General features: G+C 29.6%; 2 protein-coding genes across 2 annotated transcripts; both read right to left on the reverse strand.

Annotated features, from left to right (window-relative positions):
* Positions 1-949: 949 nt before the first annotated feature.
* Positions 950-4629, reverse strand: LOC113862729 (ATP-dependent zinc metalloprotease FTSH 6, chloroplastic). Its single transcript, XM_027495881.1, has 6 exons — positions 4614-4629; positions 3942-4529; positions 3130-3670; positions 2383-2696; positions 1703-1943; positions 950-1496 (listed from the first exon to the last, which is right to left on the reverse strand). Exons 2-6 carry the CDS (start codon positions 4520-4522, stop codon positions 1155-1157), a joined length of 2019 nt encoding a protein of 672 aa, XP_027351682.1. The 5' UTR covers positions 4523-4529; positions 4614-4629; the 3' UTR covers positions 950-1154.
* A 1550-nt stretch (positions 4630-6179) lies between these two features.
* Positions 6180-8280, reverse strand: LOC113863499 (pentatricopeptide repeat-containing protein At2g36730). Its single transcript, XM_027497101.1, has one exon. It carries the CDS (start codon positions 8259-8261, stop codon positions 6759-6761), a length of 1503 nt encoding a protein of 500 aa, XP_027352902.1. The 5' UTR covers positions 8262-8280; the 3' UTR covers positions 6180-6758.
* Between the last annotated feature and the right edge of the window lie 11189 nt (positions 8281-19469).

Genomic DNA, 19469 nt, shown 5'->3' on the forward strand with positions numbered 1-19469 from the left:
TTGTATACCGAATTTTGTTTTTTGCAAATTTGAGATGATAATAGATTTTTTAATACTTTCAAATTATCTGGCAAATAAAAAATGCATTATTATAAAATTTAATAGATAAAACATAACTTTTTTATTTTTTAAAAAATAAAATAAAATATTGATAGTTAAAATTTGAAAGGTGTAAAAAAATTATTACTGTTTGAATTACTAAATTATAGAATAACATTTAAAAGTTTCATAAAAAAATAGCAAAAAAATATGGTTACAAAAAATAGAAAATAAAATAAATAACATTGCTAAACTTAAGCTAATATCAAAATAGTATAAAGTAAAAAAAAATACCAGTACATAGTTGTAAAGATTAGATGTAACGATGAAATTATTTTTAAAAATATAGGTGACGAATGTTACAAGTTTAAAATATAATTCGTAATATTAATCACTCGTTGTGTGAGATTTTATCAATTTTTTTTTAATAAAATGAATTCTAGAACCCATAATGTAGTGATCGTAAATTATTTATTAACCTTAATTAAAATATAACATTTTTTTAATTATTTTTTTTTGCTAAACAAAGTGTCATCATAAAAGAATAATGACTCACGTATGTTAAAATCACCCGAAAGCGATCATAAATTGTAAATTTTCTTTGCAATGCCATAACCATAAAGCCTGTTGTTTATCTTCCCAAACAACTGAATGATCAATCCTATAATCACCTTCGTAGTCAACTTTAAAAAGCTTATTTTCTATCATATTCACCCTTTATAAGCATATTTGTGAAGGAACTTGTGATTCCATCTACTATTTTCGATCAACGAAAGGAAGAACCTGTCTGAACACATTAATTCACTGTTTTACCTTGTGTAAATTTATAATCATTTTTAAATTAGTTATTTTATTTTCTTAAAATATATTAAAAGTGAGAATAATTGAAGTAATATAAATAAATAAATGAGGCATGAAAACCATAAGAAAAAAATCATATTTATGTAGTTTTAAAAGAAAACCATAAGAAAAAACCTCCACTAAGAGTCTGAAACACAAGAATACATAAAAAGGAGGGATGAAACAACTTCTGAAACAAGATGAAAGATAATTAATACTATTTCCAAACTAAGCTCTACGCTAGATACTTATGTACAACATCACTTGAACTACACTTATGCTTCAATCATTTCTCGAATAGAGGTTCTATCTATCTTAATTGAAGATATATCAGTGAATTCTGATAAGATTGCTCTGAATTCATCCCCACTAAGAGTCTCCTTTTCAAGTAACACGTCCACTAATTTATCAATTGCATCACGGTTATTCCTTATGTGATTCTTTGCAATTTCATATGCTGCCTCTATTATCCGCCTCACTGAGTGGTCAATGTCCTCAGCTAGTTTCTCTGACATTGAGTTCCTAGCTAGCATTCTTAGCACTACATCACTACTTTGCACTGATGGGTCAGTTAATGCCCATGGTCCAATCTCAGACATGCCAAAAACTGTTACCATCTGTTGCAAAAAAATATGTATCAACTTTTCAGTGCATATTTTAGTTTCAAGATTGCTAACTATGCATCTAAATTTATTTCAACTTTACTAGTGAGAACTTCTATTTTAGATTTACGTTTACTGACTTTTTAATGCGAATTCAAACGCACTTAATTTTTCTTCTCATCTCATGAAAATAAGAAAAATTATGGTTTTGATATTCTAACCTGTCTTGCTATTTGTGTAATTTGTTGCAAGTCCCCAGCAGCTCCAGTGGTTATCTCAGTTTCACCAAATATAACTTCTTCAGCTGCTCTACCCCCTAAGCCTCCAACTATTCTAGCAAATAATTGGTTCTTAGATGTAAGAGATGGATCTTCACCTGGTATGAACCAGGTTAAGCCCCGGGCTTGCCCTCTGGGAACTAGAGTAACTTTCTGTACTGGATCATGCCCTGGGGTCAGTGTCCTGCAAAGTGCACACATTAAGTTAACCATTTTTCTAGCCTGTCAAATATTGCACATAATAAGAATTAATATGTTTCTATTGAAAATTACAAAATTTAATACAACTTAATGCGCATGTTAGACAAATTGTTATGTTAGACTTTAAAGACAAGAGATTGAAATGTTGTACAATGTGAAGTAGTTACTAATTTCACTCACAAAATTGTTCTAAGGGCATGTTTAACTGTTTTCATTTGTTGTTTTTATAAGTGATTACAAAACTTGTTTGTATTGTTTTAATTGTTTTCTGTACAAATATTTGAAAATAGAAAACAAAGTATAAATAAGAAAGAAATTTTGTAATTATTTATAAAGATAGGAAATGAATATAGAAAAAATTTCTCAAACTAAGCATGCCTTGATTTTTTCTATCAACATAACGAAGGGTTTGATGTACTTACGCACAAACAGCATGTCCAACTTCATGATAAGCGACCAGAATTTTGCTCTTGCCATCAGTCATCTTTGTCCCTTCCATGCCTGCTACAATGCGATCTATGGAATCATCAATTTCTTTCATTGTGATCTTATCTTTCCCCCTACGACCGGCTAGAATAGCGGCTTCATTCATGAGGTTTGCAAGGTCTGCACCACTGAACCCTGGAGTTCTCATGGCAATGACACTAAGAGAGATATCCTTATCAAGCTTCTTGTTGTTACTATGAACTTTCAATATGTCTTCTCTCCCTCTTATATCAGGTAATGCAACAGTGACCTATTGGAACAATCACAAAGCCCTTCATCTATTTCTTTACAATGCATGGCTTCAACTTCAATTAGTAAGTTTCTCATGACATTACATGGGTATTTTTAAATTTAAGTGAAATATAAACATATACAATCTGTAAAATTATCATTATCACTACAGTTTTCCTAATGTATGTCCATGAGCACATGTTAAGAAGCATTAAATACATTCTATTAAATGTTTTAAATTATCATAAAAAGTATGTGTTGAATGTTATTTTTTCATTTCTAATAAAAACTTTATATTTTTAACTTCTTAACATGGTTCATGTGCATATATAAGAAAAACCGTTATTCCTGACTAATGATGAATCAATCTTGAAAAAGGAGAAAGTATAATAGTAAATGTTTTTGTCATCACAGTATACAGAAATTGATATAAAGGATTTGAAGTAGTTTACCTGTCTATCAAACCTTCCAGGTCTAAGCAATGCTGAGTCAAGAATTTCTGGTCTGTTAGTGGCAGCAATGACTATAACACCAGTGTTTCCAGTGAAACCATCCATTTCAGTGAGCAACTGATTCAGTGTTTGTTCTCTTTCATCATTCCCTCCACCTATACCTGTACCTCTCTGTCTCCCTACAGCATCTATCTCATCAATGAATATCAAACAAGGTGAGTTCTGTTTGGCCTTGTTAAACAAATCCCTCACCCTTGAAGCCCCTACACCCACAAACATCTCAATGAACTCTGAGCCAGATAGAGAAAAGAAAGGAACCCCAGCTTCTCCTGCAATGGCCTTTGCTAGCAGTGTCTTTCCAGTCCCAGGTGGCCCTATCAAAAGAACCCCTTTGGGAATTTTGGCTCCAACAGCAGAAAACTTCTCTGGGGTCTTCAAGAACTCAACAATCTCTTGAAAATCTTGCTTGGCTTCATCAACTCCAGCTACATCCTCAAATGTAACTCCTGTGTTTGGTTCCATCTGAAATTTTGCCTTACTCCTAAAGTTAAGATCATGAAACGAAATCATGTCAAGGATGTTACTCAATATAACTTTGCAGCTATTGAAGTGTCATGTACTAGAAAAATTTTTTAGCGATCAAGGAGTATGCAATCCTATTAAAATAATGATACTTGGCAATAAATGTTAACCTTTTAATTGCTTAATGTGACTCTGAATATTATCCAGTGAACAATAATAAATTAAAAAATCAGTTATGAATTGCATGAATGAATTTTTTTTTACATGTACTCATATTGTTAAAATCATACCTTCCTAGTCCAAAGGGTAAGTTGGGGCCACCACCAGGATTATTAATAGATGTCCTCAAGAGTAGAGAACCAAGCAATAACAAAGGAAAGGCCAAATTCCCCAACAAATCAAGTATTGCAGGCCACATACTAATTTCCATGGGATAAGCAGCAAAATCAACATTTTTTTCTTTCATTTTCCTGATCAACTCCTGAGGCAGCCCAGGTAACTGAATTTTAACTCTTTGGATTTTTTCCAAGGTTGGATTGTATATCTCTGCAATAGCAACTGTGCCATTCTTAAAGAGATCCACCTTTTGGACAACACCTTCATCCAAGTACTGCAAGAACCTTGAGTATGACATTCTACTTGAGGTGGAAGCAGCAGGGCTCTCTGGCTCAGCCCTTGTGGGCCTAGCAACAGAGAGCCCAACCCAAGTTGGGCCCAACCCAATAACAGTAGATGATAATAGCTTCCTCTTGCTGATTTTGTTATCTAACACAGATTGTGGACATGGCTTCTTTTTGTTGTTGGCCTTAGAAAGATCTTGAGGCTTACAAATCAAATTAGGGGACACTGAAAAACATAGTGCATTAGACATTTTATAACTGCAAATGGTGTCACAGTCTCACCAAATTAGAATTTAGTATGTAGTGAGGAAGTATTATTATAAGGGTCTTGTTGTGTTGCACCTTTTCGTCAGTGGCTTGTGTAGTGTGCAAGAATTGATTTGGTGGGAAGGAGCAAAGTTTGCTTTAAAAGAGAGGAGGAAATGGGAAGCTTCTGGTACTTTAATTTGGAGTTTTGTTTTATTAAGGTTTTTGTTCTCTTGTCCTTTTTTTTATTCACGAAGGGTCTACTATGTTCCTAAATCTTTGGCTCCTTTGTTGACCCTTCTTTGTTGTTTAGAAATGGTAAAATCGATGGATACAGTTGTCTCACGCAAAAAGTGAACGTAGAAGGATGAAGATGGATGTAGAAGATATCAACTAGGTTTCCCTTATGATCATATAATTCATAACCACACACTTGGAAGAAGTTGAAGTGGTAGTGTGGATTGTTTGGACTTATCATAAACCCCAAAATTGTTTCGTGAATCCTAGGCTCAAGTTTTGCCAAATCAGGGGACATGATTTGACTTGGCTTTTTCTAGAGACTGAATTTGGCATGCTAAAATATTTTGGGCTGCTCCCATATTTATTTACTTGAAACACTTTTATGTGACATTAAGAAACTTTCTTCCACTTTATTTTTTGTGATATTTACATAAAATTCACTTTATTAAGATTTCTTTTATTTCCATTCATTATAGTCAAATTCCAAACTGAGTAAAGAAAAAAACAGCACTCTTTACCACTTAAACCAACATTATTTATGTGACACTAATACAACTTAAATTTTGTTCTTTCTATTGATTTTCTCTTATATGTTTTTATTTTTATTTTCCTTAAAACTGTTATTTTGAGAGAAAATGATATTTTAATTAGGGGGGGGGGGGGGAATTTTGTCAATAAGATATTTATATAAAAAAACGAGCCTATATTTATAATTTACTTTAAACTGTTCTTTCTATTGACAGCATCAATGTTAGGTATGCGCCATTTAAAGAAAATCCATCTTCAGTGTCCTGGTATTGTAAATTACTGAATGCATGATAAATAATAATTAGTCATGGCCATCGTATAGATTTCTAGATCCAAAAGTGTTGGCACATAAAATGAGGCTTAAAAGTCCAGAGAAATTTGCACGAATGGATTAAGAGCAAATCATGCAAATGGATTTAGAAATCACACCCAATCCAAAATTTTAAGGCTATTAAGCTGTGCATTTTTGTCACTTATATGTTACTTAATTTCTCCATTCCCACGCCAAATTTAGAACTTCTTCACTCGTAGATACAACAATTATGGAGCAGAGTAGTTAGAGAGAGACCATTTCAACTTTAAACTAGATTTATAACAAAGAAAAAAAATTAAGAACCCTGAAATGTAGATGAACATCTTTGATTGAAAGTAAAAACAAATAGTGACTAATGACAAGGAAAAAAAAAGGGGTAGACCGAATTCAGCACAATTCATATTTTTATTTGAAAGTTTTTGCATTGAAGCGAGTACTATCAAAAGTAGTTTCAATTACAATCAATTGAAAATTATGCATTTTGCTGAATTCTATGGACGTTTGGAGTATTTACGAACACTTCTTCTGAAGTCTTTATCCCTAAAATCTATCTCGTCGAGTTCCCAGCCATGATTGCAAGTTATTTGTGATATGCCTTAATATTTCATATTATAAACTAAAATACTTCTCTACCTAAGGAAAGTTGACATATGACACTGCCTTCAGCCCACAATGGATAATGGAAAAAATTAGTAAGGGGAAAAACGTAGAAAGCTTTTGTCAGCCCAATTGTTTTTTGGTCAACACTACTGTGAGCCCAATTAGCAACCCAAATCGTTACGAGGCAGCCCAATTGAACGGCCCAGAAGGAGCATTAGAGAACCGCAATTATGTTGAACCGAATTCAAAATAAAGGAAAACGTGCCAAGCTTCTTGCCTGTGCGGTCCATCACAAGCTCTTTACAATGATTCGGAATTGCAAATTACATTCTTATCAAGTATGCTGCTTGATATGCGTCTAAGAATGGCTTAGTTTTTTCTCAGTATTCACTGTTTTAGAGACTTAACATGAAAACTGAACTAATTTTGCAACAAGAAGACGGAGTGTTTGACAATGAACTAATGTCAGATCCTGGTGTGTGCTAACATCCTAGAAATTATGTAAAAATAAATTCAGCACCGAGTAGAATTCATTTGAAATTTGAAAGCAACTACAACTATCAGTTAACCATCTTCAAGTGAAGCTTCAATCCATCAAGCAGATGATAGACAGGCATCAAATCAGGGCGAGAATCATACCCCGCAAAGAACCTATACATTGAGCCACCTAAATCAACACAACTCTCTCCAGCCATCTTCTTCATCCCTCCATCTCTCATCACTCGCCTCACATTTGCCGCTTCTTCCCACATCCCTACTTCAGCATACATGTTAGCAACAATAACCAAATTCCCTCCCCTCCTTGGCTCCATCTGAAGCAACCTCTTCCTTACTCTTTCCCCTATCCCTGTATGGTCATGAACATCATGAACAGTGCATGCACTGAGCAGTGTCCTCCACACAACTGGATCAGGCTCAATAGGTATGCTCTGTATGTAGTCATATGCTTCTCTAAGAAGGCCAGCACGGCCCAAGATATCAACCATGGCTCCATAATGCATCATCATGGGTTTGATTCCATGGACACATTCCATATCATGTAAATACTGGTAACCCTCATCAACCAGTCCAGCATGGCTGCAAGCACATAAAACCCCTAGATAGGTTACATAATTGGGGCATATATCATGGTCATCATTCATCATGGAAAACACTGCAAGGGCTTCCTCAGCAAACCCATGTTGGGCTAACCCCAATATCATTGCACTCCATGTCCACACATTCCTCTCTTCCATTCTCTTAAACACAAGCGTGGCATAACCCAAAGCTCCAGACTTTGCATACATGTCAACAAGAGCAGTACCCAATTGACAATTCAGAACCATCCCTCTCAAAACCAATTGAGAATGAACCCAATTTCCCAGGGTCAAGTACCCCAACTCTGCACAAACAGAGAGCAACAACACCATAGTAGTCTCATCAGGCTCAAACCCACAACCTCTCATCCTCAAAAAATACTCAATCCCATCCCGCAACCAAACATTTTCAACACAAGCAGTCATAACAGAATTCCAAGAAACAATACTTCTTTCAGGCATTTCATCAAACTTCTTCTTTGCATACAGAATTTTCTTGCAACCGCCATAGAAGTTGATCAAATTGTTACCAACATAAACATCAGAATCCAAACCCCACTTAACAGCATCAGCATGCACCTGCATGCCTTCACCAAGTGCAGAAGCCATAGCACAACATTTGAGGAGAAAAGGGAAGGTGAGTTTGTTGGGCATAGCGCCTCCTTCTCGCATTTTCCGAAATACCCAGAAGGCTTCAATGGGAGAATCGGTTGTGGCGTAACCCCTGATGAGAATGTTCCACGAAATGGGTGATGGGTTGGAGGAGTGGTAAACGAGCGCGCGAGCGTGGCAGAGGTTCTTGAAGAGAGAGAGGGAACAGAGGTAAACGAGTTCTGAGAGCAAGTAAGTGTCTTTGTAGAGACCAAAGAGGTGAATCTGTGATTGGATTTGATAGAGTTGTTTGATGGAACAACACGAGTTTAGCAGAGAGAGACATTGATGCTTCTTCGAGAGGTACTTTGTGTTCGCTATTGAGAACCTAACCATGCATTCACCCGCCTTCTCCAGTTTCAAGTGTCATCACATGTGATTGAGAAATTATATATATGTGTAATTTTTATTATAAAGGTTAAATTAGTATTTCGCATAAATGAAGTAATAGTGTATGAGTTTAATATTTAAAGCCCAGCAAAATATTTATTTATATTTATATTTGTTAACTTTTATTTTTATTTTTATCACATTTATTTATTTTTATCTTTCTTTTAATTCATTTATGTCATACTTCAGTCATTTTATGTGAAGAGATGATTTTTCTTAAGTGTCTATTTTGTGTTTTGCATATAAAATTGGATGTTAGAATTAAAATTAGAGTTCAAAATTTTAATTACCATGTTTGACTATTTATTTAAAATTAAAATTATAATTCTGTAAACTAATTCTATAAAATTCTATAACACCTAAATTAATCTACTTCAATTCCTAACCTATACTTTAGGAATTTAAATTTTTAATATCATAATTTATAAATACATTATCTGATTGAATTGAAATTACAATTTTGAATATTAATTCTAATTTCATGCATAAAACAAGCTCTAAATGATATTTGCATGAACAGTATAGTTGAACGCATGAGATTGCAACTAAATATATATTAAAATATAAGCTGACCGATACTATTTAGTGCATTCATCGTGATCGGATTCCTTCAATGCATGACAGAGACAATATATTCATGTTTATTTAAATTTTTTCTGAATGATTGTTCTTCAAATATTCAATATCCCCTTGTCCAACTCTTGTCATGATATTTTTGCTTCCAAAATCACAATTATGGGTTGTTTAAGATTTCATTTATTTTATGTGTGTGTGTGCTTCTCTTCATGATTTGTTGAATAAAATTCGATATATAATGTTATTTTGTTCCTTTTTATTCGATGAAATGTTTTATTTACGTGTTCAGGATCAATCTGAGCACGATTTTGATTTTTCCATGCCTTCCCAATGAGTCAAGACAATGCTGATGTTACCTCTTCTTTCTCTTCTTGGTGCCTTCCTTGGTGACTCTTACTTGGGAAGGCACATTACCTGTGCCATCTCTTACTGGGGAAGGTATATTACCTGTGCCATGTATCTTGTTCTTTTAAGCTATATTTATTGCACCTTTTGTTTCCCTCAATAAAATAAAGCAAAACGAAAAGCACATGCACACACGTAAACAAGCATATGCTTATTATTAAAAAAAAGAAAAGAAAAAGAAAAGAAGAAGCATATAGTGATCTAACATCAGCAAACATGTGTATATATTCTTCCTCAAAGAAATATAATAAGACAAACATAGATATCTAATTACACTTTTAATTGTTATTTGTTTTTAGTTTAAGACTATTAACTCCGTATATTTAACCTTACATCACTCAATAATCTGTGAGAAGCGGAAAAAGTAAGTCTTATTGTTTCTATTATTATATATTTATATATAATATATAAAATTTGAGATACAAGTTATAATATTTACGTCTTAACTATATTCAACAACTTAATTTTTTGTCACATATGTTTTTACTCTTTTTTTATAAGGTAATTTTTTTAATTATTAATCCTTATTATAAGATATTTTAATTTTTTATAAAATATTTATTATTTGTGTTTTCAATTTTCCCATAACAAATAGAGATAAGAGAAACCTAAACAACAAAAAATTATTAACAATAAAGTTAAATTTAATGATAATAAATAAAGATAAATTTATTATATTATAATATTTTAAAAGATAACTAACTTTAATTGTGTTTATTAAAACATATATATATATATATATATATATATATATATATGTCTTATTAAAAAATAAAAAAAACAACAAATTTATTACTAGAACTCAGTTTGAGTAAAGTTTTAGAAAAGTCTTTATAAAAAAAGGTTTCAGTATAGAATAAAACTTTTCACATGCATTAGAAATAATTTAAATATTTTTTTTTATCTTTGATAATTTCTGAAAAAAAATTTGTTTAATCTTTTTAAACTTTTACGAAAATAAATTATTATATTTTATAAAAAGAAGGTTTATTAAAAAAATTTATCCCAACTAGACTGGACATCACATTTTAATTAACTTAACCTTTTTTTTTTTTTCTTTTTCACCCACTAAGTCATATATTCCCTTCTTTCGACATGCATCCATCCCTATCGTTCAAGGCATGACAATAGGATGTGGCGGGGTAGAGATTTTCACTTCCAACACTGCCCTGTCAAAGATGGAGGCAGGATTAAGATTGAATTTAGAGAGGTGGAATGAAAATAAATCATATAGTAACTATATTCTAACTATTATTATGACAAATTATTTTAATAGTAAATTGTCATTTATATTTTCAATAATTATGAGAAATGCGATTGTGGAAACAAAATCTTATATAAAACCATAACTTGAACTCAATCAAAGTAAAATTTTATTTTATTTTTGGTCAAAGTTAAGTCACGGTAAAATGCGTATTCATGGGTTTGATTTAATTATCATCCCTAGTTAAACACTGTTAATTGATTACTCTTAAACCTCATTCTCCTTCATGAATTTGATATATTATCATGTAGAGTGCTTTTGCAATTAAATTGCCAACATAATCGCAATTAATTCTCTTAATCTCCCTTTTGTTATCGATCAACAATTTCCCTTTTCTTATATAAACATTTAAAGATATAAACTTTTTGCTTATTTAAATTTTCTCACCAATTTTGTCCTTTAACTTCTTTAAATTAATTTGCACAATCATATTCAGTTAAGTTATTTTCTAGGCAATATTGCTTTTAATCGTAAAACATCTTATGATCATTTTAAAAATTATATATAATTATTGTTAGAGTCTTCTTAATTATTATTTTTTAATATTAAAATAACTAGTTAAAGAATAAAAAAAACAAAAAATGTTTAAATGCATATATAATATTTTTAATGATTTATTTTTTTTAACCATAGAATAGTTGTTAGCATTTGTCCTATCTTCAATATAAGATTTTAAATAGAAAATTATAATTACATTTATATATCCTTTTTACTTTTTTAATACATCTAGTAATCTTTGAGATACGAGAATTAATGTTGTAAGTGCAGGGTCTGGGATCATTACCGTGTGAATCACATCCATCATATCAAAGAACATTATTCTATGTTTCCATATATACCTAATAGCCTTAGGAAATGGAGGATATCAACCGAACATTGCTACATATATTTGGGGCTGATCAGTTTGAAGAAGGATATCCTGAAAAATATTAGGTAAAACTATAAAGATTCCATTCATCATACATAAAACACGTTATAACACACATTATAACATCTCTATATAATTCTAACAATATATATAATTAATATACACCAAATTTATTTTTCTTAATTTATGATCTTTCAAAGAATTGTGATATAAACCTTTAATTAAATCTAGTCATGCGATAATCAAGCAGATTTATTTACTAGGGATTTTTTATTATATAATTTGAAAAACATGTCTACAATATTAGACTTGGTCAACTCAAATATCACCGGTTATGTTATATGTATTGCACTCTTTAAAATAAAAAGATTAGACTTAAATTTGAATGAATTAAATTTAATTTTTCTATAACTTGATTTGATCAAGTTAGATGCGAGATAAGTCTACAAAAACTTCAAAATAAAATTTAACTTATAACTTTTCAAGTTTATCACCCACAATTGACTAATCCAAATGAATTAGGTAGTATGTTTTTGTCAATTCCATTATTATCATAAAATGGTCAATTCATTTACAAAGCAAAATATAACTAACTAATTACTTGCACTAGCATGGGTATGATTCTTCCATAATAATTTGAGAGATATGCAGTACATTCTTATGAAAATACCATAGTTAAGAAATAAAATAAAGTAAACCACTTATTATTGGTTATAATTATTCTTTTAATATGGATTATTGATACTCCAATCTTCTCTATAGATTTAATATGTTCAAGGAGTTATATATTTTTTTCAAACTCCTTTTTAAACATTGTCTGCGTACCTTTCTATGTGTTTCTCTTCCATTTTAATTATATGTCTACGAACTTTCCAATCAAATATTTAAGATAAATGCTAAGTTGATAACTAGAGTATTACTCAGAGTGTCAAAGATACTCTATATATCCTTTGGTAAACGGCTCCACTAGCACCACAATAAGATAAACTCCACCATAAAAATTTAGACCGCATGTGCTCGAGAAGTTTACACATTTACGGATTCTACTTACCTAACTCCATTTAGAAATTTTGGCTTTTCCTATGCACGTAATCAAATTTAATTGAAGTTTAACACATTTTATTTTTCTAATTAAACTTACTGGCGTAGTCTAATCGTGTTTATCCATGATAGTGGAAACCACAAAATCTGCTTGAAAATTCTTAAAATGCTGAGTCAGATCTCCGCAAAATGGTAAGCAAAACATATCAACTGCTGATTAATTTCTTTAGTTTGGGATCATTCCAAAATCTTAAGCACCCCTTTAATTTGGTAAGAAAAATGCACCGTTTAGAAATATAACAGGCAAGCCAAATAAATATGGCCTTGCTAACTAAGTGTTTTTAAGAGTGTCTTAAATAATTATTTTTGATTTATGAATTAGTACTAATAACACTAATTAGTATTTTTCAATGAATATTAGGAATATCTAAGTCATAATTTAATTTCTATAAGAAATGAACTGAAACCCTCAAAATCTGCTAGAAAGTTTCCAAAATGCTTAGTCAGGTCAATATTTATTTATCCGCAGAATGATAACAATATCAGTTCTGTATATTTATTTCTTTAGTTTGTGTACGTTGCACAATCTTAAGGGACACTTAAGCCAAATAGCAAAGGGGATTAACACAAGATAATTTTTCTAATTCAACTCGATCACTGGCGTAATATACCTGTGTGCTTATCCAAGAGCACGTGAAAAGCCACAAAATCAGCTTGAAAATTTTACATTGATGAGTCAGGTATCGGCAAAATGATAAGCGGAAAGATATCAGCTTCTGCTTATTGGTTTAATCTTCTATAGTTTGTGCGCAATGGTCAAATTAATCTTGAGCATCCCTTTTGACAAGCAACAAGTGGGCAATAAAAAATTTGTGATATATATATATATATTGTGGCCAGTGATTTTCACGTTTCATGAGCCAATTGGACAAAAAACTAACCTAACAACTTTGGACCTACCGAAAAGGACTTGGCATATCTGACCAATTGAACTCTCATTTTTAAAGTTGATGATTATCGTACATTGACTTCGTGTCCCTTGTCTCCTTAAAGCCAAGTTGAAAGCTTTGACTTAAGTTCTTGAATACAGAAGAAAAGCTAAAAAGAAAGAAAAGATAGCGATATAGAAAATTAGAGAATAAAAATAAGTGACAAAATTGAAGGTCCACATATTTCCTTTGTCACCAACTTTTTCAACCATGTGTGTGATATTTTCGAATCAGATTATGTAAATTAAATTAAATTTATAATTGTGCAGTTTTTAAAATTATAAATATTAGAGCGGCTAATTCTTGGATGCCAAAATATTGTAGGATGGAAAAAAAAAGGCATAACACTCGTATTTAACTAAATAATTTAAATAAATATTTATTTAATAAATATTGTACATGAGAGTTTATGATTTATTTTGATAAGTCTAGGGTGAAGTTTATTGATGATATAACTTGAGAAAGTTTAATAGAAAATCATATTTTTTTTATGTTTTTAATCAATATTGTTTGAATGTTTATATAATAAGATAAATTTAAATTCAGTACAATTTTTTTCCAGCACTCCATAAAATTATCTATCAACTTATGCAATGTTATATATATTAAATGCTTACAAAAATTTGACTATGATCTAACTTCTCTAATTGTTAAATACGAATATTTTTGTTAACTTTTTATATATTTATAGAATATCTTGATGAAATCCGGAAAAGTAAAAATCACTAGTCTTTTCATTACTGAATAAATTATGAAACTAATATACAAATATTTTTAGCCAGAAAAAAATGTACATAATATTCATTAGAAAGTTGGGCATGCTGCGTGCTTTCAAATTTGTCATTTTCATTGACAGCTTTCCTAATTAGTGATACACGTAAAACGTGATTTTCTGTCAAGGTATTGAATCATCGATTATGATGATGGTGACATGTGAATTTGTTAATGTCATGCATGTGTCCAAGTCTATCACGCTTCTTCCAAATTTCCATCCCTGTATATTTACCCCCCCACTTTTCCTGTGAAATAGAAATAAAGTCTCTTTACTTTGTTCGTCACACTTTTCTACTTGAAAATCCCAAGCCGTCCATTGAATCTCTTCCGTAAAGGGAAGTTATTTTTTTTCGGCCTTCTTGCGTAATACCTGCACTAGATATAGCTTGAAACCATAATAAATATAATAATAAACAAATTACACTTTATATTTTTTATTATTATTACACTTCCTCGTCAAAACAGTAGAATCGTGGATATTGATTTTGCTGATAGAGCACGGTATTTAACATCTTCCTTTGAAGATTAAAAAGATGTTTTAATGATTCATATAGTATGAAAGTGTGTATAATGATGCTGATGCTACAGAAGGCAATGGTTGAGATTGGTTTAGGAAATGAAAATGAACCAGGTCGAACCACGAACATGCTTTAAAAACAGAAGATTCGATGTATTGTCAAGTGTTCAAGAGAGTAGAATTTTGCTAAATGTCCATTGAAAACCAAAAACATAAAGAGATTTTAGAGATTAGTCTTATTCCAATGATGAGAAACTATTTTTTCATGTCAAGGTCTGTTCTAGCCGCGCACGCCAAATTTATGCATATGACTCGATGTGGCACTTCCGGGTTAGGATGAGCTTTTTTTCTGGTTTCATCATTTAAGATTTTATATATATATATATATATATATATATATATATATATAGTTTTGAAAGTTATTATTAAATAAAATATTTTTATAAAATTTCATTAAAAAATAAATATTTTATCACATTATTTCATTTTAAACAAATAATATAATTTTAAAATATAAATAAATATTGAAATATGTAAAATTTGATATACATATCACAATATATCATGATTCAATGATTAAATGATTTAATTTTATATAAAATTATCAAGTGGTCTAAATATTTAAATTTAATATTTATTTTAACTAATCTAACTCATTCATTATTTTATATATATATATATATATATATATATATATTACTTGTGATTTATTTTTAAAATAAGAATTATTTAAACTTTTCAAATTTTATTAAAAGAGAATAAAAATATGTTTAAAAGAAATTATAAATAATTTTTAAAATAAATTTTATAATGAAATTTATGATATAAACATTAATTAAAAAAATTATCACACGATTTAATAAAATTTATTATTAATTTATTTTCGTAATTGATAAAATTCTTATATATTTTAACTTTAAAATAATATATATATAAAAATAAATAATTTTAAAAATTTAAATTTATATTATATATAATTAAATTTATTCTAAAATAATAATTATTAACGGTACATTAGGCGAATACTATTCTAATTATATCAGAATATGTTGACTGAAATAACAAATGTCATATCACAGTGTTGGGTTGTGACTGGCACCAAAGTTGAGTGACAGAGACCCGTGTCACTCAGCTGAACCACTCCAAGAAGGTGGATACAAAAAGGAGAAATACAAAATTATAACTAATAAAAAAGAGTGATCAAACAAAGATAAAATAAAAAATAAACATAAACCTAAGTAAGTATAAAAATATAAAACTTTTAAAATAATTTCACTGTCAATTAACATAATAGTTTAGAATTATTAGATAATAGATAAATTACTTTTGTAACTTATGTTTAAGAGCATGTAACAGTAATACCAATTTATATATAATATTTTATTTTTAATATATATTCTTTGATATTCATTAAAAAAATTTAATAGATAAATAATATTACAGTTTAAGCTTTAATTTCATCGTATCGAATTTGAAATGTTAGCTTAGAATTTAAATAGTCTAATTTTATTTAACAGTTGTCATTTATCAAAATGTATTAAATGCATTTATTTTAATTATATTGATTTTGAATCTCATATATTTAGGAAGAAAATTTTGGAAAAAAATAAAAAGAAAACATATGTCTTAATTTTAAATTTAAAAATTGTATATTATTTATAATACATAATTAATATTTTAAATTTATATTAATTTTAAATATATTTATTAAAAATGCAAAATTTATTTTTTTTCCTCCTCTCCGAATCTCTCTTCCCAATAAAGCGTGGATGAAAAAGAGATAGACAGATATCCAACAATGGTCAAATTGCGACAACTATAGTAGTCTATATAGGAGGCAATTTCAACGACATAAACACAGAGATATTTGACGCATAAACATTTTGTGATCGTCCCATTGGACACCACCTTAAATCAGAAACAGCAACCATCATCATAAGCAGTGTTTCTGATGAGTGACTAATTATCTGCAAACCAAAGCTATATTCCCAATTTTTAAAACAACATGGAACCAATTATCTACTGTTGTTTCGATTAAATTTTATACACAGATTTTCACTTAATACCATGTGTGTTAAAAAAGAATTATAAAACAAAATAAAACCTTGCTATATGTTCTTTTAAATATATAAATTTATATAAAAAATTATCATGACTAAAATATGAAAAATAATCAAACTATATGCAATTTTTAATCTATTAATTGGATAAATTAGAAAACTAATTGAGTACTAATTAAAGATATTTTATGAGTTTTAGAAAATCTCCCATGCAATCTATTAAGCCGCCCTGCTTGAAAGTTTTGAAAAGGCAGTTTTGAATGTTCGCAAAATGATAAGCAGATAGAGTTATCGTTGATCTGCTTATTCATTTCTACAGTCTCAGCAAGTTGCTCCATCTTATAATGGTAACAACTCTTCAGATAACTAAGTGCCCATTAAAGAAATATAAGACGTAAGCCAATTGAATAGAGTCGTGCCTTTGTCATTTCATGTATATACTAAAAGCCAATTTGGACACAAAAATTAACCTACCAATTTTTAGGTGAAAAGGACTGGCGCATGACCCGATTAAAGTTTCTGTAAAGTATTTATTTTATTGTGTATTTCTCATTTTTATTATAAAAGATGGCATGAAAAAGGTGTTTAGTTTTCACTTTTCAGGATGACACTGACTTCGTGCTCCATAATCACCATAAGGCACTTTCAAAGCTTTGACTTTAGTTCGTAATTAGCTGAAGATAAAGAAACAGAAAAATGAAAAGGAAGGATACAAAAGATATTGAGTATTAGGAAAAAAGAAAAACGAGATCACAAAATTAAAACACGCGTAAATGTTATTAATAAAAATATTTTTGAAGTCCTTAATTCTTTTTCTTTGATTTTCTTTTATGAAGTAGTTGAAGCCATTGATTGATTATCAAAATTGGCTTATTAATACCATAATTGTCCCATTTGAAACCTTAAATTGGAGGATCTATATATTTTAGAAGGTATACATAAGCGAGCTGTATTTTTTAGAGTATTTTAATAAACTTAAGTTTTAACATATCTAAAATTATAATTTATTAACGTAATAATCCTTTTTGAAAAAAGCATCAGTAATATATGTGTAAGGGACGAGAATAATCTTAATTATATTAGGCTTAAATTAGATTAGGTCTATGTACCTTATAAGTTAAGACTTTTTAAAATTCTATTAAGTTTTAAGAGTTTAAATTACTCAAGAAAAAATTTAATTTAATAAGTCAACCTATTTAAATTAATATAATAATAATAATAATAATTTTATATTTATAATATTGTAAGATTATATGTTTTTTAATTTATTCAAAGGGTTCTAATTCTTACAAAATAAGATTTTAAACAAATTTTAAGATCATGTTAATCTCTTTAAAGCAGGCAGACCTTATAATTAAAAAGGTTTAAATAAGTCTAGTTTCAGTTTAAGTTTTAAAAATAGACCATGTTTATTTAAGAATAAACTTAGCATATATTATCCTTGAACCTGAAATTCGAGAATATATATTGTCAATTTTTTTTTATATTTATGGTCACTCTTTATTTAATTTTTTATTTAAATATTAGTAATATTAATGTTTGCTACTGTCCTATTCGAATTAAGTAATATAAAAATTATTTTAAAAAACATTATAGAGTCTCAATAAAAACAATCATAAAATTTGTTGCAGCCAACTTAGTTAACTGCGGTCCAGCTCATTGTGCTATGGATGGAATATCTAACTCAGTCATAGAGTGGTCTGCTCCGTCAACATTCATGGCTAAATGGGGGCACAAGCCGCACCCCTACGATTGCTCAAGCCTCCACCATTTGCATTCGAAGCTTTCCCTTAACATTTTTCTTACCTAACTTGAAAGTTTCTTCTGTTGCAGCTTCCCTGAATTTTTTTTATTATAATTAAATACCTGCATAAGTCCCCTACTGATACGTTACTCAAACTATATTTCCATCATCAGAGGCCATTTATTGAAATATATTGAACTCAAGAAGTCAAATTATACATAAATAACCCTAACTCTTATAAAAGTATATGTTTATAATTTATAAATAATCACGACTACTCTCTATTCCAAAGCTTAGCTAGTTCTACTTAGAATACTAGCTCTTGATCTATTATATGTTGATTTTTTTTTCTGCAGTTAAAACCTTATAAAAATACGTTGTGTACTGTTACTTATAAATCTTTGTATCAACTTAAGTTTACAATGCTTTCAAGAATTATAATTCTCTTTAGTGTAAATGAATTAGATTTTCAATGAAATTTTGAACATAATCCAACAACTGCTGTGGGTGATAATTTTAACAATTTATTATATTAAAATATTTATATTTTCATATTAATATATATACTTATGAAAATAATAATTATATGCACTTTTGAAAGTTTGGGAACGTCTGTTTCAAATACGTAATTATCACTGACAGCTTGCCTATTAGTGTACCCCTAAAACGTGATACTCTATCAAATTCATGATGATTGTGATGTTTATGTCATATATGTATCCAACTGTATCACGCTTCTTCCAAATTTCCTTCCCAACACATTACCTTCTCTTTTTTTTATGAAGTGGTAACACTGTCTCTTTAATTGTCACTTTCTACGTGTAAGTCCTAACCAATACATTGAGTCCTCCTCCTAATTTCTATATATACATGCCCAAATCTTCATTTTCTCTCATACCTAGCTATTAGAAGTTCT

The sequence above is a fragment of the Abrus precatorius genome, unplaced genomic scaffold (assembly GCF_003935025.1).
Source record: "Abrus precatorius isolate BTA unplaced genomic scaffold, Abrus_2018 Scaffold3, whole genome shotgun sequence".
NCBI lineage: Eukaryota > Viridiplantae > Streptophyta > Magnoliopsida > Fabales > Fabaceae > Abrus > Abrus precatorius.